At 39.3% G+C, this 21,599-nt stretch overlaps 1 protein-coding gene across 6 annotated transcripts in view; it reads right to left on the bottom strand.

Moving 5' to 3' along the window:
• LOC117474663 (calcium/calmodulin-dependent protein kinase type II delta 2 chain) overlaps nt 1-21,599 on the bottom strand; it is a 38,408-nt gene that overhangs the window by 10,842 nt on the left and 5,967 nt on the right. For 5 of the 6 annotated variants that reach the window (XM_034120621.1, XM_034120623.1, XM_034120618.1 and 2 more), the window contains exons 3-12: nt 7,063-7,122; nt 5,482-5,536; nt 4,559-4,624; nt 3,805-3,877; nt 2,123-2,225; nt 1,865-1,948; nt 1,576-1,670; nt 1,227-1,349; nt 940-1,023; nt 642-684 (exon numbers count right to left, since the gene is read on the bottom strand). In XM_034120621.1, the coding sequence (XP_033976512.1) occupies nt 642-684; nt 940-1,023; nt 1,227-1,349; nt 1,576-1,670; nt 1,865-1,948; nt 2,123-2,225; nt 3,805-3,877; nt 4,559-4,624; nt 5,482-5,536; nt 7,063-7,122 (786 nt within the window). Of the gene's footprint in view, nt 1-641; nt 685-939; nt 1,024-1,226; nt 1,350-1,575; nt 1,671-1,864; nt 1,949-2,122; nt 2,226-3,804; nt 3,878-4,558; nt 4,625-5,481; nt 5,537-7,062; nt 7,123-21,176; nt 21,325-21,599 lie in introns of those variants that run through there. The other variant, XM_034120624.1, reaches the window with a different exon arrangement.

Genomic DNA, 21,599 nt, shown 5'->3' with positions numbered 1-21,599 from the left:
GAAGAGTACGTAAGGCCTTAACACCAAAACTATTTAGTTTTGCCCACACCCACATATTTCCCTGTCATTCTAAGAAATCTTACCTCAAATGGAAACCACAATCCAAAGAAAATAAGGAAAACAAATTGAAAAAAGGAAAAAGAATGATGAATAAAAGACACAAATGCACTAATGCATTTTACTGTAGAATGAAGAAAGAAAGCAGGCTATTGAGAGCCAGAGAAAATAGAGATAGGTCAAAAGAAATGCATGCCAAACGGTATGATAATCGGGATAAAGTGAAATAGCAACAGTTGGAGAGATAAAGAGAGGTGGCTTTATTTACCAACAGCACCTATGTGCCAAAATAATAATTGTTCAACAAGAAGAAACAGACTGAAGGCATAAACAAATAGGTTTTAAAGAATCTATTCTATATTATAGTTCAATAATGCCACATCGCATATGTTTTACCAAATTTGTACTGAATCTGACTTTATTTTCTTAAAGACTAGAAGATTGTTTTTGTGATGACGATAACCAAACTAAAACCAAGAGAAAATGCTGAGAAGTATTTCAAGCCTCCTGTTTCTATAACATAAATGTATTTAGTTTATAGGATATATAACCAGGTATTGAATACCAGACTCAGAGAGACATACCTGAGAAGTTTCTTGTGACCAGCAAGGTGGTCAATATGGCTCCCTGCAGTCATAGAATATTTGGAAGAGAAAAAGGGGGGAAAAGGAATAGACAGAAATAGGGAGATTGATTACAAGGTCACAGCAAGAAAGAGGACCACAGCAAAAGGTCAACTTGAAGGTTTTAGAGAAGAAGTCATATTTTCTAAGTTACTCTGTAAAGTCTTGAGTATGGAAGACAGAGAGAGAGAGGGGGAGAGAGACATGTCTGGATGTATTCTATATACATAGAAACATGAAGGATTGCCAGAACACTCACCTTGAGTTTCCTCCTGGCGTTGAATTTCTTCAGGCACTCCACAGTCTCCTGCCTGTGCATCATGGAAGCTACGGTGGACCGTTGCTGCAGGAAGAAGATGAGAGGATTTGAGGATTAAGGGAGAATGGAAACAATAGATGGCAGGATTGTAGGTATTTGCATGTGTGGGCAATAGGACTTTGCTTGTTTGTACAAGTTGGATCATTGATGCTACTGAGGCATCTGACTGTGAAGCAGCTTATTTGTGTGTTCTGCATATCTTTAATTTGTGTGTGTGTGCCACATACGCAGATCCAGGGATGTTTGAGGGCCTCTGCGGAAGTAATGCGTTTACTGGGGTTGATGGTTAGCATCTTGTTGATCAGATCTTTGGCGTCAGGAGTGACAGTGTCCCACTCTGGGGATGGGAACTAGTCAAAAAGAAGACAGTGTAAAACAATGACGTAAAAATGAATAAGGACTAAATATAGCATCATAACTCGTGTATTCACTTTTTATTTTAACATCCTTTAGCTGAATTAATGTCCAACAGCTGAGGAAATCAGTAGGTATACAAATAATGTAATCATTCAAATGAATTATTAAAACCAATACAATGTTAGTTTTCATTTGTAATGTATATGTATGTGCACTTACATCATAAGCTCCAGCCTTGATTTGCTGGTAAAGGCGGTGCTGGTCCTCATCCCAGAAGGGAGGGTAGCCCACCAGCAGAATGTATAATATCACACCTGAAAGGAAGTGACACGGTAAGAAAATACCAACATACTGCAGTACTGTACAGAACAAAAGCATAGTATTCCCTTATATTTAAAACTTCACACAACATAAAGCTGCAGTGTTGTTGCAGAATGCCATAAAGACTTTAGCTTCAGCATCAACTTCATTCAAACAGCTGCACTGAGAGAATTTGAGTGTTATTTACCACAAGCCCACATGTCCACTGGCTTCCCATATGGGTCTTTCCTCAGTACCTCCGGAGACAAGTAGCCCGGGGTGCCGGCAAAACCTGGAGAAGTGATATGGAGGGGGGAGGAGATGTGGAGTGGTAGGCAGGAGTGGGCAATTCAATGACTGGGCTGTTTCCCAACTAAATGAGTGATTGATTGATTGATTGATCAACTGGTTGTTTGCTTGATTGACCAACTGATCCAGGTTGAGAAATGGATGGATGAATACTCACCAAACCATGCCTGCTGGTCCCCCTGCACCTCGATAGCCAGCCCAAAGTCAGCCAACTTGACCGCCGCCCCCTTCAGCTTACTGGCCAATAGAAGGTTCTCAGGCTGGGGGGGGCGGAGTCAAACAGGTTAGAGGTGAGAGGTCACACGCTCTGGGAACAAGCTGCCCACAGACACAGATCTAAAATCAGATTAGCTAAACCGAATCCTAATACGAACTATTAGGGGTCAATGATGCTAAACTGCTCTTAAATCAGTGTCTGAGGCAACTCCCGTTCTGCCACACAAATGACAGAGAAACAGAAATGTGCACGGGACCAAATCTCTACGTGACAAAGGACATTTTCCACCCTGGAGCTGTGGACTTGTTCCCAAAATCTCATGGATTCTGAGAGAGTGGATTTGTAGCAGACATGATGTGCTCGTCCACAAAAACATCAATCCACTGTTAAAATCCATGAGTGGGAACAAAGTGCACACTGCAGGGAGAAGGATACAGGAGGGAGGTGTGGTGTAACAGGAGACGTGGGTGTAAAATCAAGGGACTCAGTCACATATGGGTAACGAAAAACACACACTGCATTATTTCGCACAATTATAAATATATGCACTCAAACGCTTAAACACACTCTCAAACACACAGACACACACACAAGGGCCCAGGTGCAGAAAGGTCTTTGCTGACCTGAGGCCAGTTAGATAGGGTTCTCTAATGAATAATACATTTTCTAACATTTAGAGACTCTAAACACAGACAGCCTTTGAGAACTCAGTTTATGCCAGAAATATTACTCAACAGAACACTTACTGACAACTGGACAACATCAACATAATCATTTACATAATTATGAATAAATCCTCCCGATTATAAAGCATTTGAAAACTTAACATCACCCCAGAAAAGGACAGCTCCTCTTATAAAGTCTGATTTAGTCAATGTTTCTTGCGGTATACCTACATATGCACATTTGAAAATATTCGTGAGCTCTCTCTTCCCTTTTCCTTTGACATAAAAAACACTCTTGGGAGGTTAAGAGAATAACAACTATCATTAGAATACTCATGACCTTAAAAGATCTTTCAAATCTCAACATTATTTTATCATAATTATGCAAATGTGGATCATTCCGGAGGTACTGGATTGTGATTGCTCCTATTGCTGTCACCATAGCAATGCACGCAGGGTACTACGACATCACATACACAAACATAAAGATGCTAGCATGCGCTGTGCAACATCAGGGGTAGTATCAGATGAGGATACTTGTTCTTGACGTTGACAAGACAGGTATTAAGCCCAGAACATCTACTCAATAAGACTCTACAATATGAGCCTTAAGCCTTTGCAGTTTGGTATGTTTTAATCTTATTCTACATACCAGAATTGCAGACTATTTTAAAGCTGAGGTCAAGGTCAAATCATCTTTATTAATTATTCAAAATGTGTGCTTCTTTACAGGAAAGATGTAATACTTTGGCAAATAATGATGCTAATATGTTTTCCTACACATGAACATAAATATTGATTTTAATTAATTCAACTAACAGATTGTAAAATTAAGAAAAATGTCTGGACGCTAAGGGTGAGGGTTGTAAAGGGAATCACTTTGCCTTAGAAAGTTGCCATCTGTTGTACACAGTCAGGACTGAACATGGCTGCAGCAGAGGCTGCGGTCATACAAACCTTCAGATCTCTGTGGACGATCCCATTAACATGGCAGTGCTGGACACTCTCGAGGATCTGCTGTATGCAGTGGCTGAGTGCCGGTGGGTAATGAACAAGCACAGGATTGTCATGGAACAAATGGAAGGAGAGACAGGAAAGGAAAGGAAGAAAGGCAGAGAAGAGAAAAGGAGCTGAATTAATTGACAGTATTAGAAGAGGAAACATCACTGGCAATATATCATATGTCCCCCTCATAAGGCTACTTATGTGTGATGCTGTTTTCTTGACAGGTTACAGTAAGTCATTTTTCACAAGATTGGATGCATTACATTACATAGACAAACCAAGTCACACCAAGGAAACACAGATACACACACACACTCTTCCTTTCCCTTTCTCTCTCTCTCTGGGGAGGAAGTATTTTAACACAAAGCTGGCAGTGTAAGGTAGGTTATGTATGATTAATACCGCAGGCTATATGTCGTTAATCACCTTTATAAATAACTAGACAAGGCAGCTGTATCGCACCCCTGAGAAGACCATATGTGAAACACACAAATGTAGCATATACACACCCTCACCACCAGTTATAGACAGAGATGCATAATGGCTGCTGTGCTCAGCACTGTATATGTGTGTGTGTGTGTGTGTGTGTGTGTGTGTGTGTATGTGTGTGTGTGTGTGTGTGTGTGTGTGTGTGTGTGTGTGTGTGTGTGTGTGTGTGTGTGTGTGTGTGTGTGTGTGTGTGTGTGTGTGTGTGTGTGTGTGTTACCTGGCATCAGCCTCACTGTAGTACTCCCTGGCCACGATGTCCTCGAAAAGCTCTCCTCCTGTAACGCTGTGGAGGAACAGGGAAAACAATACAGCACATGTTTCCGTCTCTGTAACAATAACTGCAACAATCAAAGTTTATACTACACAGTTACCTAAATAGCTTACAACACACACAGCTTTAGGCCCATCCACCACATTCCCACATCCACATGCAGGAGGAGGTATATAGGTCAGGAGCCTGTTGCTGAGTTCAAACACGGCCTCATTAGAGCAAAGAATAACGCATTACTGAAATAAAACAAGTTGGCGAAACGTTTAATTGCTGGGCTGTGGAAAATGAAAGGGGTATTGTTAGTTCAAATTAAATATAGTTTACAACCTTGACCTGACAGTTGAGAAAATGACTACTTCTCACTTGATTTATTACCCTAGTCAACATTATTTAACAAGTTTTTGGTCCCAATTACTAGCGTTAAGTCTCTCTCAATACAGCATGATTTTCATTTTGTAAATTATTGTCCCATTTAAAGTAAAATAAACGATAATATGCTTTATGGCGGGATACCTTGTAATTGAGAGACCACACGAGTGTCCAAGGGTGTTTTGCCGGTAATATCTTATTCAGCAATTGGTTTGTACTTAACATTACTCTCTTGTGTCACTTCTGGTTCCGGACAAACTATACGCTTTGTCAGTAGTCCTTGTAACTGTGTCCTTCTAAAATGCAGTCTTTTTGTGCAACTTGGTTTACTAAATCAATAGTTTGCTACAACCTAGCTAAAAGGACTACACCAAACACTAGGAAAGGATTTAAGAAAAAAATGGTCCAATCCAATCCATCTTCACTAACATTTCTGTACACAATGTTACGTGTGTGTTTGTGTGTTTGTGTGTGTGTGAGAAATAGAGTCTGTAACTTACAGATCAAACACCAGATAGTGGAAACCCTCTTCTGATATGCTTTCATGGAGTCGTACTGTTGAGGAGATCAAAGAAAAATGGGAAAAGAAAACAGACAAAAGAAAAAGCCAGATGAAACCAAAAGCATTCAATACTGCTGCACAAATACTAGTACCAATTCTTATTATTCACATTATCCTTTGTGTTGCGGTTCGTCAGAGTTGGTTAGTTGTCAGGTGTATCAGAAATACAGTGGTAATATGCAAAGAAGCAGTGTGAAGCGTGTAAATCATGAAAATGAGTTTGCAAAGCAAAGTATGTTGTAGCCCTGCTTAATGTGATGATTCATGTTGTAAGGAATACATTCTCAAAAGGTTTTTTGGCACAGTTCCATCGCTACAATCACGGTGATTAGGTAAAGTACTGGAGAACAACTAAGACTTAAACCTGTCCTATAAACAAACTCAAGCCAAACGTGAGGCTACATTTCCTTTTACAAATAGTTTACAGTTGGTCTATGAAACCAAATCCCAGAAACAAACATTACATTACATTACATGTTACTTGTTAGACGCTTTTATCCAAAGCAACGTACATGCTCAATACTGTGGACAATCCCCACAGGAGCAATTTGGGGTGAAGTGTCTTGCCCAGGGACACAACGACATGCTGACTGCAGTGGGGTTTGAACCTGTGACCCCCTGATCCCAACACCAAGGCTCTATCCACTGCGCCACACGCCTGTACTCATACAGTTAGCTGTGCGCCATTTAAATCAGTGAAATATTTAATGATTATTGCATTACAGTTTTAAATCTAAACTGGCATCTGAGGGCTCAACATGGATTAAGAAGGAATATAGGATCAAATCCTTGGCTTTTTTGTAAATCTATTCAAACATTTAATATGAGAAAATACAAATTCTGGATATGCTTCAGTTGTGACTTGGCAATTGATACAATTATGTACTGTTACAATCTCAATATACTATCCTATATCTCGATCTGTTTTTGCGCATTAATATACATATTCATTTTTCCATATTGACGGATATTAACATTGACACAACAATATACTGTATTGTATCTTTTGCTCAGTCAAAGTCAACAATGCCCATACATCATATATTGTCTTTTTTCTACTTTTTTAAGATTTCAAAGGTTCAATCATAGGTGTCCTCAAACTTTGTAAAAGCAGAAGTTATCGTGAAAAACCGACTTGAATCGCAGATGTGGCTGATTTAAGAAATCGGAAATAATGATAGTGAAGAACAGAAAGAACATGACTGGATGAGTGTGAAAATAACAAAGGATGAGAGACAGGTTCTATCGAGGTATAATGAGGAGGAAAGAGTGTAAAGGGTCACTGGTGTATGGTTTTCTGATGATTCAGCTGAGAGAGCACACAGATAGATCATCATTAAAAATATGTGTGTACGGACACACACACACACACACGCAGATAAACTTGTCTCTCTCATAACTGTGTCTAAAAGATGAATAGCCATAGCAGGATTCACCAGAGACCTGAACAAAATATGTGTTTTCGTTAGTATCAGTGTGGGGACTGTGCATATTTTAAGATCGAGGACTCGCAGCTCACCGATGTTAGTGTGCTTTAGTAAACGACAAATCCTCGCCTCTCTCTCCAGCTTTTGATGATCTAAAAGAAAACAGAGGAGACACAAACACAGAGAGAAACAGAGACAAGTTATTTTGAATGCTCTTTACTGTTCCCTGCTATGATTGTCTTTGAGAATCATCGAACATGAAGTTGGCTGCAAGTTAGTTTTGACTCAGTGGAGGACAGCGCAGTGTTGTCAGTGTGTGTTTGTGTACGTGATATTCACACCTCAGCATGTACTGTACGTGTTGGTTGGCCGTGTGACAGCCCTGTTCTTTTCTTTATTAGAACTGAAATGCTTGATAAAAATAATGTGACCTGAGTGCTTGATTCTGTTCGACAAATAGCATACTACAGTCGACAACAAACAGAGTGAGCAGCCACAGTGCAATCATTTTGACCCCCAGTGTCAGGCTTAATATGAGCTCCAGCTTGCAGGTTCCTTTTGCTGATCAAAATAAACATGCAATGATACAAACATTTATTAAATAAACAGTTTCTGAGGCCAAACTCAAATCTTAACATTTCTTTGTTCACTTACAGCAGACTTGGTTTACTGGGATGACAGTTGTTAACATTAACATTTTAAATGGGTTTCAGTTTACTTCCTGTCGCACTGAATGTGAAGCTCAGTAGTACAGGCAGGAAGTAGTCAATCATTGACTCAAGCTGTTGCCTGGCAATGTCATTCCGTTGGAACGTTCTATATTGAGAGGGTCGCCTCGCCTGGTATGGTTGCATATCAATGGTTTGCTAAATGACAATGACAATTCAGAACACGTGACACGTTGTTAATCCAGAACACACAGACCGCTGTCAAGGATGTATTGACCGTTGTTAAGGACGCTCACATCTGCACAAAGAAGTCTGTTCGATTTAACTGTATACAGTTTAGCTGTCTTCGAACTGACAAGACAAGAGCGACAAGAAAACAGCGGAGAAATAACGGAGCAGAAACCCTCCTTTTTACGCAGCAGTCCAGACAGAGACATCAAACGGCAAAACATATTCAGTTGCCAGTTACTTTGGCATTAGGGCAGGGATATCTAGATACTTTCCAAGGTTTGACATCATGAATTGTGCTACTTTTAAAGCAAGCAACGATGTTTTCAAATCTGTAATCAAAAAGCTCCGCCTTCCTGCCGTTGCTACGTAGTTCAAACAGTAACAACGGACAATTTTTCTTAGCGGATGCATGTCATTTTAAATCAATAATAACCTACTATTTTTTAAATCAATAAAAACATTTTCTAAATCTACAAAAGCATTTAAATTAATATTGGGAGTCATATATATATATATCGTTACTTTGTTGAGAATGTGGCCTTGTAATAAGCGGGATAATGCGAGGCGGTCATTATGGGGAAAAGAACACCCGACGCGAAGCGGAGGGATCTTGATCAGCATTACAGGATTATGTATCCATTACATTATAAGGAAGTTTGATTGGTAAGGTATAGTGGATTAGCCAAAAAACAGATCATGGGAACTGCAATAACTGATTAGTGGCTGAGGCAGCCTACAACTAGTTATTAACACTAATAAGGTATCTTCTTCTTCAAGCAAAGTACTGACATATCACATTATATGTCAAATTATGTTTGGAGTTGTCTATCCACCTGATCCAAGTCTAATATGTACTCTTAATTAGCTCTGATTTTGGTTTCTACAAACTTATAACTGCATTTTTGACAAACAACGACATAGGAGCAGAGAGAGTGCACCAAAACGGAAGAAAAGTGGCCGGCCAGACAACCAAAACAATTAGCTGGAACTCCCATGAACGTTACATATGTCTATTTCAACCTAAACACACTTAGACACAGTATGCTTTATTTTTGTCTATATTGCATGCATTCTAATCAACAGCAAAACTGTCTTCAATGAGAGACAGAAAGGAAAACAGGTGTAAGGTTTAATGTACTCCTGAGCCCTCAGCAAAAATCGCACCTATCTCCTCTATGACACCAGACTGATTGTATCTGACTATGACAAACAACAAGTGACAAATCTTCCTGTCATAAGACACTAGAGACCAGTGGCTCTAAACCGGAAGAACTGAGTAAGAGCAGCAGTCGTTATAATGAGTGTTGCAGCACGGCGTTAAGGCGACCCATTTCAGCTTTGCCTCGGGACTCGAAGTGCACGAGAATGAGAGGGAGAGAGAAAGTGAAGGAGAGAAAGAAGAGCAGCGGGTTCAACTTTTTTTCTACAGTTAAAATAGGACGCCTATTTTTCACTCTCATCCATGTCTCCTGCCTCTGCTCTTCTTGATGCTATGGAAACTGTGGACTCAGTGCAGCTAAGGAAAAGACCAATAAAGAGTTCCCTTTATAGATACAGGTTTCTCTTTGGTTGTGTGTGTACTGAATCTACAGTATAGTAAGTGACAGGCAGACACATAGGCACACCTAAGGCTGCAGTATACTTTAGAGTTAGACCAAATGGAACTTGACGCGCTGTCCACTGCCTGCTAAATAAATGTCAGTACAGTACAGTATGTTCACTGTGACTGAAAGACTAATCATCAAGAACAGGCGCAGTGAAAGACATGAAGCAAGTTAAGAAAAACAACAACAGTGAAATGTGAAACAGATACAGCATGAGCCGTGGCAGCACTACATTCCGAGCTAAAATACAGGAGCAATACGTTGATTTAAAACCTATTCTGGTATAGTTAGTAAAAAGTACATAACAAAAAGCATAAAATGCGATGGTTCGTTCCCTCCCTAAACCATGGGCAAGGATGTAGATGTGTGCCAATCAGTTTCATGATCTAATTAAACAAATCAAATAAATGTTAAAGCCCAATATAACAAATCAAAAGGGGGCTTTACAACCGTATGCCTAAAGGCTTTAAATTATAAACCATCAACTTAAGTTGGAGAGGTGACAAAGGTGTAAATAAACAGTAGATAAACTGGAAATGTGTCCCCCCTAGGACAAAGGTTATATAGCACAATTAACCATATGTTAGTAAAAAGCACCTTCAGGGTTGAACTAGACAGTGTGAAAAGAGGCCTGCACATGCTGCAACAAACAGACTCCAGTGCTGCTTTTCTGTGTGGTCGCAAGTCGGACATATTGCCTGTGAGAACAAGCCAATCTAAATGTGGTTTGAAGTCTATTGCCAGCTTTACAGACGAGCACAGCAGCAGAGAGGCAGACAGGCAGCCTGACAGGCAGAGCCAGAATCAAGGGCATCTCAGCTATTATTTCATTATTAGCAGGCCCCTTCGAGCAAGGTCACTAATCTCTGCATCGCAGCGTCAGTCTACAATATTACTGAATGACACATAATCTCTCTGCCTCTCGTTCAGTCGTACACATACAAGTTCATACTATATTTGTATACAAAATGTTTGTATAGATAATAATATACATAATGAATGCCTCATCTTTTGTAGGTTAACAGCCAGATATATATTTTAAAACATACTTATTGACCTACATAATAGCTCAACTTTAAAATGTATCGTGACGGCGTTCTACAGCAGACAAATTATTGGAAAGCAAACAGTACTCTGTTGAAGTTCAACTTGGTCCACATTTAGCCCCAAGCCCTTTTCCTACTCACTGTAAAATGATATCTGGCAGCCCACATACATACTTCATACACATAAAAGAATATATTTATTTTGAAATGTCTCTATCCTTTTTATTTGATTTTTAAAAGTGTGAAAAAATATAACAGTCCTCAAGAATGCATTTAAAGCAGGACTTAAGTGGTAACTTTGCTCATATAATGCATTTGGACATCATTAGGCATTTTCTGTTAGTAAATTCCTTTCATACCATCTTTCAGTCATTGACACATTTGAAATATTCATAAATTTGAAATATTCATAAAATGTCAGTTACAGTAGACAAACAATGTAATGTCGAACTGATTGATAAATGCTTTTATCTCAGAATTTTTAACTAAAAGGTAATTGTTTTTTGCTGTTTTAGGCCTATCTTGTTAACACTTCATGACAAAGTTGTGTCTTTTGAAAACAAAAACACATCAAGCAAACACTGACTGAAAGGTGAATACTAAGGTGGTCAGGTAACATTAGTTCAATATTTGCCTGCTGGAACTCACTGTATAATGTAAATGTCCATCAAATAACAGCCTAACCCTTTCTCATCATTTTCCACCTCCGATTTTCTTTCACTCTCTTTGCTCTCTCCCTCCTCCACAGGTAGTCCACCTCCCAGCCGGCTGGACATCTGTTGTCTAGCAACTCCTGCACCAATCAGAGCGTCAGGCCTCTCCTCTCCTCTGCAGTGAAACCAGCCTTGCATGCAAATGGCCGACATCGAGAGTTCACACACAACTATCAAACTACAGACAGAAAAAAGCAAAAGAAACTAAGTTGGTAGCATACACACTTTAAACAACACATGTTATTTCAACACATGTCCTCAGGAACATTAAAATATGTAACCATAACATGCCGAGCGCTCACTGTGAACATGTATTAAAAATACAACTATGCTGTGAGACATAACAATTATATGTCCTAATTCTGTAAGAGACTTACTGTGAACAAAATATGATACTAAAGACTCTAGCTTGAATCAATAAAATGGCAAAGAAGTTGTCAATACCTAGGTGAATGTTTTGAAAGCAGTGAAAGCATTATTGCCTCATAATTATCCTGGTCCTGTATATGTGGAGTTTACCTTTTACACCTTCCCCTAACCATTTTCTGCTGCAGTCGCCTGAAATCTGCCTCACTCATTGCCTGACGACAATGAGTTCTGACTGGCTGACAAAAATGCTTTACAATACTTTATGTACCTGTGTGTGTGCAGGCTTGAGCACTACTGCCACAGCTACTGGAGAGAGGCTTTTTGCTTACATAGTTATAACTGACAGCAGCATTCTGCATAATGTGAAGCCAGTGTGCAGATAAATGTGAAGCTACCCCAGTCAGCTGTAATCATTCAGGCTTGAACTGCGTGTCTGAATGTCTTTATGTATGTTACTCTGACCAGCAGTGAATGACTATTCATATATAAAGAAAGACCATGACGGTTGGTGATTAAGAAGTAATCTGGACATTTCTGACGTTTCTTCTGGTGTTGGATTTCGGTTTTTCTTTAGTCAAAATTACTTTTCTTATAGGTTTTTAATGTAGTTAAATGTTGCATGTTGTTAATAATAGTTTAATAAAAAGGCCTATTTTGCTTATGGTAATCACAAAACCGTGTCAAAAGCTTCTCTGGTAATTATATATTGCTATCAAATTGAAATAGCATATTTTAAAGGACACAATCTGAATGGAAACACAGCTCTCATTTAAATTGACTTAAATGTGAAGTCAACATAGGGCTGCAGGGACACTGGTGGGCTGTGTCTCTGTCAGCTGACATCCTGCATTTCTGGTGTCATAAACCATATGGTTTAAAACAAATTATTTTGTGGCATCAGCATTGCAAGAATGCAGCCGTCTCTCTTGCCCAGATTAGGATTTCACACCTCATACCATATTAAGGACGTCTATTTTGGATAGTCAACAGCGAGCATGACTAAGTAGAGCCTCTTTTATTTGTCTTTTCCTTCTCTATCTACACTTTTGAGATAACTGCATTCAACTTGAAAACACTTTTCATGTATTACTTAAGAATTATCTAAGATTCTGCTGACATTCACATGAGTTACTCTTTCAAGACATTCCTTTTATTTTACATTTCCTGGTAGGGTTTCTTGGAAATGTTACTGCACAAATAATCAAGTCAATATCTGCCAGAAAAATAATACGTGGATTTCTTTGGCAAGTCATTAATAAATGTGCCACATTATAGTATCTGTTCTTCTTTTCACTGATAAAAAGTCACTTTCTGTTCCCCTCGACAGCCACATTCCAACTTTCTCAGAATGTTGCCATTTCCCTATGTTCTCAAAATGAACTCAGACTTTTCCCTCCTTTCACAATCACCTGACTGCCACACCCATCGAACATTTTTCACTTCCTGTATGTGCTTTGCCTTACCATCCGCACCCACCTGCATCAACCATTAGCCAACCTGCTTTTATTTGTATTTTCCTTCTCCATCTACACTTTTGCGATAACTGCATTCAACTTGAAAACACTTTTCATGTATTACTTAAGAATTATCTAAGATTCTGCTGACATTCACATGAGTTACTCTTTCAAGACATTCCTTTTATTTTACATTTCCTGGTAGGGTTTCTTGGAAATGTTACTGCACAAATAATCAAGTCAATATCTGCCAGAAAAATAATACGTGGATTTCTTTGGCAAGTCATTAATAAATGTGCCACATTATAGTATCTGTTCTTCTTTTCACTGATAAAAAGTCACTTTCTGTTCCCCTCGACAGCCACATTCCAACTTTCTCAGAATGTTGCCATTTCCCTATGTTCTCAAAATGAACTCAGACTTTTCCCTCCTTTCACAATCACCTGACTGCCACACCCATCGAAAAAATTTCACTTCCTGTACTAGAGATGGCAAATCCGGATCATTTTACGGACTCAGGGTCTTCTGAGTCAGTCATTGAAGAGATCCGGATCATACGAGTCATTTGAGTCATATGAGTCAGCATGACCAAGACCGTAGAAATCCTATTGGTGAAACCGAAAAGTTGTTGCATTTCACGAGCATATTATTATTCCATATATTTTGAATATATATATATATTTGTATATATATATATATATATATAATATCTGCATGTATATTTTCTATTTCGACATGTATATTTTATATTTTATTTTTATTTCTATTCTTGTATATTTTGTAGTTTTGTTTTATTGTAAAATGCCTTTTATGCTGCTGTAACAACAACAATTTCCCAATTTGGGATCAATAAAGTACTATCTATCTATCTATCTATTAAACTGACGTTATAATTAACCTCCGCTACACAGTGTATTTTGCTTTAATAAAAAATGTTGATCACAAAAAAAAGGGTTATTTTGCGATTTGGCAAATCTGAGTCTGCTGTGGACTCGTGCATGAGGACGAGTCTGCTGGATCTCTGGATCTGCTGCTATATACGGCTCAGAGTCCGCACGAGTCTGCTCTGCTGTGTGTTGCACTCACAGTGAGTCAGGATTTGCGAATCCGAGTCTGCTGTGGACTCGTGCATGACGACGAGTCTGCTGGATCTCTGGATCTGCTGCTATACGGTTACGGCTCCGAGTCCGCACGAGTCTGATCCGCTGTGTGTTGCAGCGAGTCAGGATTTGCGAATCTGCGAGTCTGCTGTTGGAGCCGTCGGCTCCTCTGAGTCCCCACGAGTCTGCAGGAAGTTTCACTGATCCGCGTCCCCTCCCCTGAGCCAAACGATCACTTCTGGCAGCTATCCTGTATACTTGCTAAAGGGTAGGTAGATGGACTTGGGGTACGTTGTAATGTGATTTTACATGTTATAAAGAGAGTAGCGAGTGACGCAATTTATAGTTTTAATTTGTACGTCACACCAAGTGTGGGACTCAAGGACTCGGTTTAATGGAGAGGGGAGACTCGTCATGACCAGCTCATTTCTAGGATCCGGGTTAATGATCCGGATGAATCAGGACTCGCCCATCTCTATCCTGTATGTGCTTTGCCTTACCATCCGCACCCACCTGCATCAACCATTAGCCAACCTGCTTTTATTTGTCTTTTCCTTCTCTATCTACACTTTTGCGATAACTGCATTCAACTTGAAAACACTTTTCATGTATTACTTAAGAATTATCTAAGATTCTGCTGACATTCACATGAGTTACTCTTTCGAGACATTCCTTTTATTTTACATTTCCTGGTAGGGTTTCTTGGAAATGTTACTGCACAAATAATCAAGTCAATATCTGCCAGAAAAATAATACGTGGATTTCTTTGGCAAGTCATTAATAAATGTGCCACATTATAGTATCTGTTCTTCTTTTCACTGATAAAAAGTCACTTTCTGTTCCCCTCGACAGCCACATTCCAACTTTCTCAGAATGTTGCCATTTCCCTATGTTCTCAAAATGAACTCAGACTTTTCCCTCCTTTCACAATCACCTGACTGCCACACCCATCGAAAAATTTTCACTTCCTGTATTAGAGATGGCAAATCCGGATCATTTTACGGACTCAGGGTCTTCTGAGTCAGTCATTGAAGAGATCCGGATCATACGAGTCATTTGAGTCATATGAGTCAGCATGACCAAGACCGTAGAAATCCTATTGGTGAAACCGAAAAGTTGTTGCATTTCACGAGCATATTATTATTCCATATATTTTGAATATATATATATATTTGTATATATATATATATATATATAATATCTGCATGTATATTTTTTATTTCGACATGTATATTTTATATTTTATTTTTATTTCTATTCTTGTATATTTTGTAGTTTTGTTTTATTGTAAAATGCCTTTTATGCTGCTGTAACAACAATTTCCCAATTTGGGATCAATAAAGTACTATCTATCTATCTATCTATTAAACTGACGTTATAATTAACCTCCGCTACACAGTGTATTTTGCTTTAATAAAAAATGTTGATCACAAAAAAAAGGGTTATTTTGCGATTTGGCAAATCTGAGTCTGCTGTGGACTCGTGCATGAGGACGAGTCTGCTGGATCTCTGGATCTGCTGCTATATACGGCTCCGAGTCCGCACGAGTCTGCTCTGCTGTGTGTTGCACTCACAGTGAGTCAGGATTTGCGAATCCGAGTCTGCTGTGGACTCGTGCATGACGACGAGTCTGCTGGATCTCTGGATCTGCTGCTATACGGTTACGGCTCCGAGTCCGCACGAGTCTGATCCGCTGTGTGTTGCAGCGAGTCAGGATTTGCGAATCTGCGAATCCGAGTCTGCTGTGTGGACTCGTGCATGACGACGAGTCTGCTGGATCTCTGGATCTGCTGCTATACGGTTACGGCTCCGAGTCCGCACGAGTCTGATCCGCTGTGTGTTGCAGCGAGTCAGGATTAGCGAATCTGCGAATCTGCGAATCTGCGAGTCTGCTGTTGGAGCCGTCGGCTCCTCTGAGTCCCCACGAGTCTGCAGGAAGTTTCACTGATCCGCGTCCCCTCCCCTGAGCCAAACGATCACTTCTGGCAGCTATCCTGTATACTTGCTAAAGGGTAGGTAGATGGACTTGGGGTACGTTGTAATGTGATTTTACATGTTATAAAGAGAGTAGCGAGTGACGCAATTTATAGTTTTAATTTGTACGTCACACCAAGTGTGGGACTCAAGGACTCGGTTTAATGGAGAGGGGAGACTCGTCATGACCAGCTCATTTCTAGGATCCGGGTTAATGATCCGGATGAATCAGGACTCGCCCATCTCTATCCTGTATGTGCTTTGCCTTACCATCCGCACCCACCTGCATCAACCATTAGCCAACCTGCTTTTATTTGTCTTTTCCTTCTCTATCTACACTTTTGCGATAACTGCATTCAACTTGAAAACACTTTTCATGTATTACTTAAGAATTATCTAAGATTCTGCTGACATTCACATGAGTTAGTCTTTCGAGACATTCCTTTTATTTTACATTTCCTGGTAGGGTTTCTTGGAAATGTTACTGCACAAATAATCAAGTCAATATCTGCCAGAAAAATAATACATGGATTTCTTTGGCAAGTCATTAATAAATGTGCCACATTATAGTATCTGTTCTTCTTTTCACTGATAAAAAGTCACTTTCTGTTCCCCTCGACAGCCACATTCCAACTTTCTCAGACTGTTGCCATTTCCCTATGTTCTCAAAATGAACTCAGACTTTTCCCTCCTTTCACAATCACCTAACTGCCACACCCATCGAAATACCTGATTCCACTTCCTGTGCCTTACCATCCGCACCCACCTGCATCAACCATTAGCCAACCTGCTTCCCATAGTTTCAAATAAAATCAATCTCCACATATAACAGCCCGAATCCCTCTTCCTCTTGATTTGCCTTCAAACCTCTGCTTGTCACTCCAATCCCAAGAGTCAAAATTGAATGCATTTTTTACATTGTTATCCACATAAAAATATCCTCCGACAATATACAACTTATTGTTTGTTTAGATTTTGTTGTCTTTGCTTTGACATGAATAGTTTTTCCATCCTGGTTTTTTCTGCCGCAAAACCTTTCTTTCGAATCGTTTGTGCGAAGACTGAATCAAAGATTGATTCTAGCTAGTGTAATATTTTCAAATTCGCAACTTTTTTACCAGCCGGTTCGATGTCGCGACTGGTGTGATCCTATTGTTATAAGATCTATATCTTGATTATATTTTTTTTAAATGCTGATACAGGAACCGGTTTGTTTTACACTTTAGAGTGTTGTATTGAGAAGTTGCTGAACATTTTTTCTTTACTCTGTAAATCCTTCCCACCTTACCAAACAATCACCTCTATGTTCCCATCCATCATTCTTCACTGTCGTTTGTTTCTCAGTTTCTGATTGTTAGCGTTTGCAATCGCACTGCAGCAGAGCATACTGCTTTGTGTGTTTTCTTTGCCATTTGTAGTTTGCAGTCCTGATAAAACTACCAGTTGTAGGGACAGGCAGAGAAGATAGAGTCAGATACAGAAACAGAAAGTAAAAACAGGCAAGACACAGAAATAGAGACACAACCAACACCTGACAGAAACAGTCAAATACACAGAAAAGAAGAGACGGACAACGGGTGAGCATTGGTGGCTCTGGAGTGGTTCACTTTCAACATCGTCTCCTTGTTTTGTATCATCACTCTGATTGATTTACAAAGGTATGGTGGTCATCTGCTGTTTGGCCTGTTGTATCAATCAGACCAACATACTATTGTCAGGTGCTTGAATACAAATTCACTCTCAAACAAGGAAGGAATATATTACATGATCTGGTATTTTATTTCCAGTCTTGATATAGGTATAACAATCACGATGTACTTTGGTTGAATTCATATTCAGAATTTGTGGGGATTGGCTTTGGATGGAGGCCTGAAGGGACAAGCTGTTAGTGTTGCCATCTTGGCAACATTAAAACATTTAGAACTATATGTAATTTCTTTGAGAAAGGGCAGCTGCAAACTATACATATCAGCAAGTAATTATCATAACAATTCTGATCAATAACAATACCAATGTTTTGTTGGTTACAGGTTGTTAAATGTTCTGTTAAATATATTTATCTAAGGCATAACTCAATTAATCAGTTTAAATTGTCAATGATCGAGTCAATAAGGAAAATGAACCTCCCAAGTCCTAATGCACAAACACAAATCGACCCAGCACACACAACAAGGTGCTGGAATTGCTCTGCATCGTTTTAATTAAGAGTTTTAATTAAAAAGATGTAGTAGGTTAAATGTAACATCCTCCGTGGACAGCAGCTAAGTAGTTCTCATCCATATGGTCCGATCCCCCACCGAACCCCAGGGTCTAATGAAACCATCCAGGACGCCGAGACACCGTCACCCTCCACTGGTTCCCAATAGGAGGAAGAATTATTAGACTGATAACTCCCTTGCTCTCTCTTCTGAGGAGAAACAAAAGGTGGCTGGTGTCAGAGATAAAACTACCCCTGGAGTATTGCTGGAAACTCATAATGTATGTTAATGTCGGCCTTTATCTAATCCGTGGTAATGCAGCCGCACGCACATTAGACTAGCATGTAAAAGGGTGGTCAGGACACATCCTGACACAAAGAGACACACAGTCACATTTATAATCACATGCAGTATATTGACACAAAAACTAAAGATTTGAATGCTTATATTATGGTAGAGGCTTCATAATACCCCTCATGTATGATGCATGTGGTGCTGCATAGGAACATTGCATCATCAAGATATCAAAATATTTACTGTACAAGCCTTCGCATTACAAAAGACTCTTCATGCTAATCTAATTTCTGCTATTTAAACGAGTAATAAAAGCAATGGTGTTGTCTGAATAAGAGGACACGTCACTACGTAGCTTTCCGGTTACAACCAGAGTTGGGATAGCAACCAGATAAGGTTTCTCTGTAAGGTTACCTACTGTATGCAACCTTTCATGCAAAATTTGAAACACTATAAAAACACAAGCCGTAGGTCAAGATCACAGCATTGTTACTAGAGAAAACATTTTTGAAACATTTATCAACAATGCCATTCAACACAAAATGCCTGATCTTTCCAGAACGCAACAGCTTTAACCTAATGATAGCAACATGTGTTGCTGATATGCTGCATTCCACACGTTCTTCTGTTACTGCTGACAGACGGACGTGTAATTAGCTAAAGCTTTGTTGTTTATTGTTTATTGATATCAGACAATGATACTGCAGATTATTCAATTATTATTATAAATGTTTCGTTTTGTTATTGCATTCATTTGTATAGTACTGTATCATGTCTGTATCACCTTTTGTTTCATTTGTATTTTCTTTGGTTTTACACGCTCGAAAAAAAAAAATAAACTAAACTAAACTAAACTAAAATACTAGTATCTCTGATTCTGTGGAAAGAAAAACTTGTGCTGGCAACAACATCTAATGATGAATTAGAATGATGAACAATTGAAAATGTTCGCAATCTTTTGGCAGCATTACCTAAGTGTATCTACCCATCTCCATCTATTCATCCAGTCCAGTTTGAATATAGTTCTGCTTAGAAAATAATAACAATGTCATTCTTATCTGTGGCCTCTGTCTTCCAATTTGTTATAAAATCAATCGGTTTTACAACTGTTTCTTGGTTTGAAGCACTTTGGGAGGGAGACCAGACTAAAGCTATAAAGAGCCAGGGAATTTGTGAGGAAGGAAAAAGAGGAGGGTGGACAGAGAGAAGAGAATCGATGGGCGGAAGGGTAAATCAAACAGACATAAAAACAAAGGGTTGAGAAGAACAGAGGCAGAAATAGAGAGAAAGGAGAAGACAGAAGGAGATGCAGCGCTCTGTAATTAAGAACGCCCTCGCTTTCTACAGAGTTCGTCGCTGTAGTTAGTCATGTAAGTTCTTTCTGGGCTGAACAACCAATGGTTTTCATATTGAAATCTTGACATTTTAAGAATGCAAGGGCTGCAATTTGGATTATAGCTTACATTATTAACAGTATTGTTGTATGCTGACTGCAGAGTTTGGAAGCCAAAACTGTCAACAGAAATGTACAGATGTAACTAATTAGCTCTAGGCTGTTGTCTGGTTAGAGTGTTCTTCACATCGCAATACTATTCATTATTTCTACTGTATCCATGGGTATAAGGAGTTGTTTCAGTTGTCATCATGTCTACTAAGCACTCGGAAACTAAGTACAATTGATGACAACTGATACTGCTGACAAGGTCAATGAGATGTGGCTCAAAGCTTTGAGAAGTCTAGCAAGTAGACCTGGAATTAGGAATATGCTGCAAATCTTTAATAATATCAGATCAAATGTAATAGTGTACTAAATGTGAGCTATTTATATCCCACATGGCCAAAAGCTCTTAATGCAGATTTAACTCAAATGATAGACTGAAAAATTGCGAAAAGCCTAATTCCCCACATTGTTCATCACAGGTTCATTCCACTAAAATATGGCACACATAAAAACATTTACATATGGATGCTCAAAAAGAACATTGCTACCTAGTCAGGTTCAGTCATCTACGGTTTTAGTCTGATATATTAGACAGGTGAGCATCGACTGAAATACAAAACCTGAGGTCTTTAAAGAAGATGGAATATTTTCAATACTGTGTGTGTACGATAGAGACACCGAGAGTGAGAGAATGACCAACATTTATTTTTAGCACCCAGTGAGTCATGTGATCCCCCCCTTCTTCCCACTGATCCCTCCTTCCTTTCCCTCCCTCCTATCTCTGTGTCTCTCCCCCTATCTTTCTAGTCTCCCACAATCACATCCTCACCCCTCCTCCTTTCCTTCACTTCAGAGTGAGGCGAAACAGAATCACAGTGACACTGGAGGAAGACAGGAATAAAGACCATAAGAGAGGGAAGGGGGAAGACAAATCTTTATATTGCTTAGGAAAAACTAACAGAGGAATGATGAGAAAACATGCACACATAAAAAAACCTTCTCTGTATAAATACGCCACTGAGGCAGACTGGCTTATACCTCAGCAACAGCTACAATCGCTGTTACCATGACACCTCCACATAACATAAAAATAACAACAGCACGCTCCTATTACCACAAAAACGGTCCACCATGAAGGGGGTTCATGCAGTTACGGATTGGTGGATTGGAACGACATCAAGCCAGGAGGAACGATAATACACTTTCTGCAGAAATGTTGGGGTTTAACCAAGAATTGAAATGGGAAAATTGGGAAAAGGAGAAAACATCACAAACACTGTATTTTCCCTCCTTGCAAATAAAGCCCTTTAACCCTATTACTTTGACCTATCCGTGTATCACTCCCACAATGCAATGCAATACATACACAGCAAGACAAGCAGGAATACAAAAAAAAATCTAAATATTTTCATTGCAATTGATTCAAACTTAGCCCAACCCAATTGTTTGGACAAGCTGAAAGGGTCACATAGTGGGCAATGATATTAGAGCACAGACACTCATAAACAGATGAGGGATTAAAGACCCACGCACACAC

This window comes from Trematomus bernacchii, unplaced genomic scaffold, assembly GCF_902827165.1.
Source record: "Trematomus bernacchii unplaced genomic scaffold, fTreBer1.1, whole genome shotgun sequence".
Classification (NCBI taxonomy): Eukaryota; Metazoa; Chordata; class Actinopteri; order Perciformes; family Nototheniidae; genus Trematomus; species Trematomus bernacchii.
Note: the sequence above shows the minus strand (reverse complement) of the source record. Positions and strands in the feature narration are given on the sequence as shown.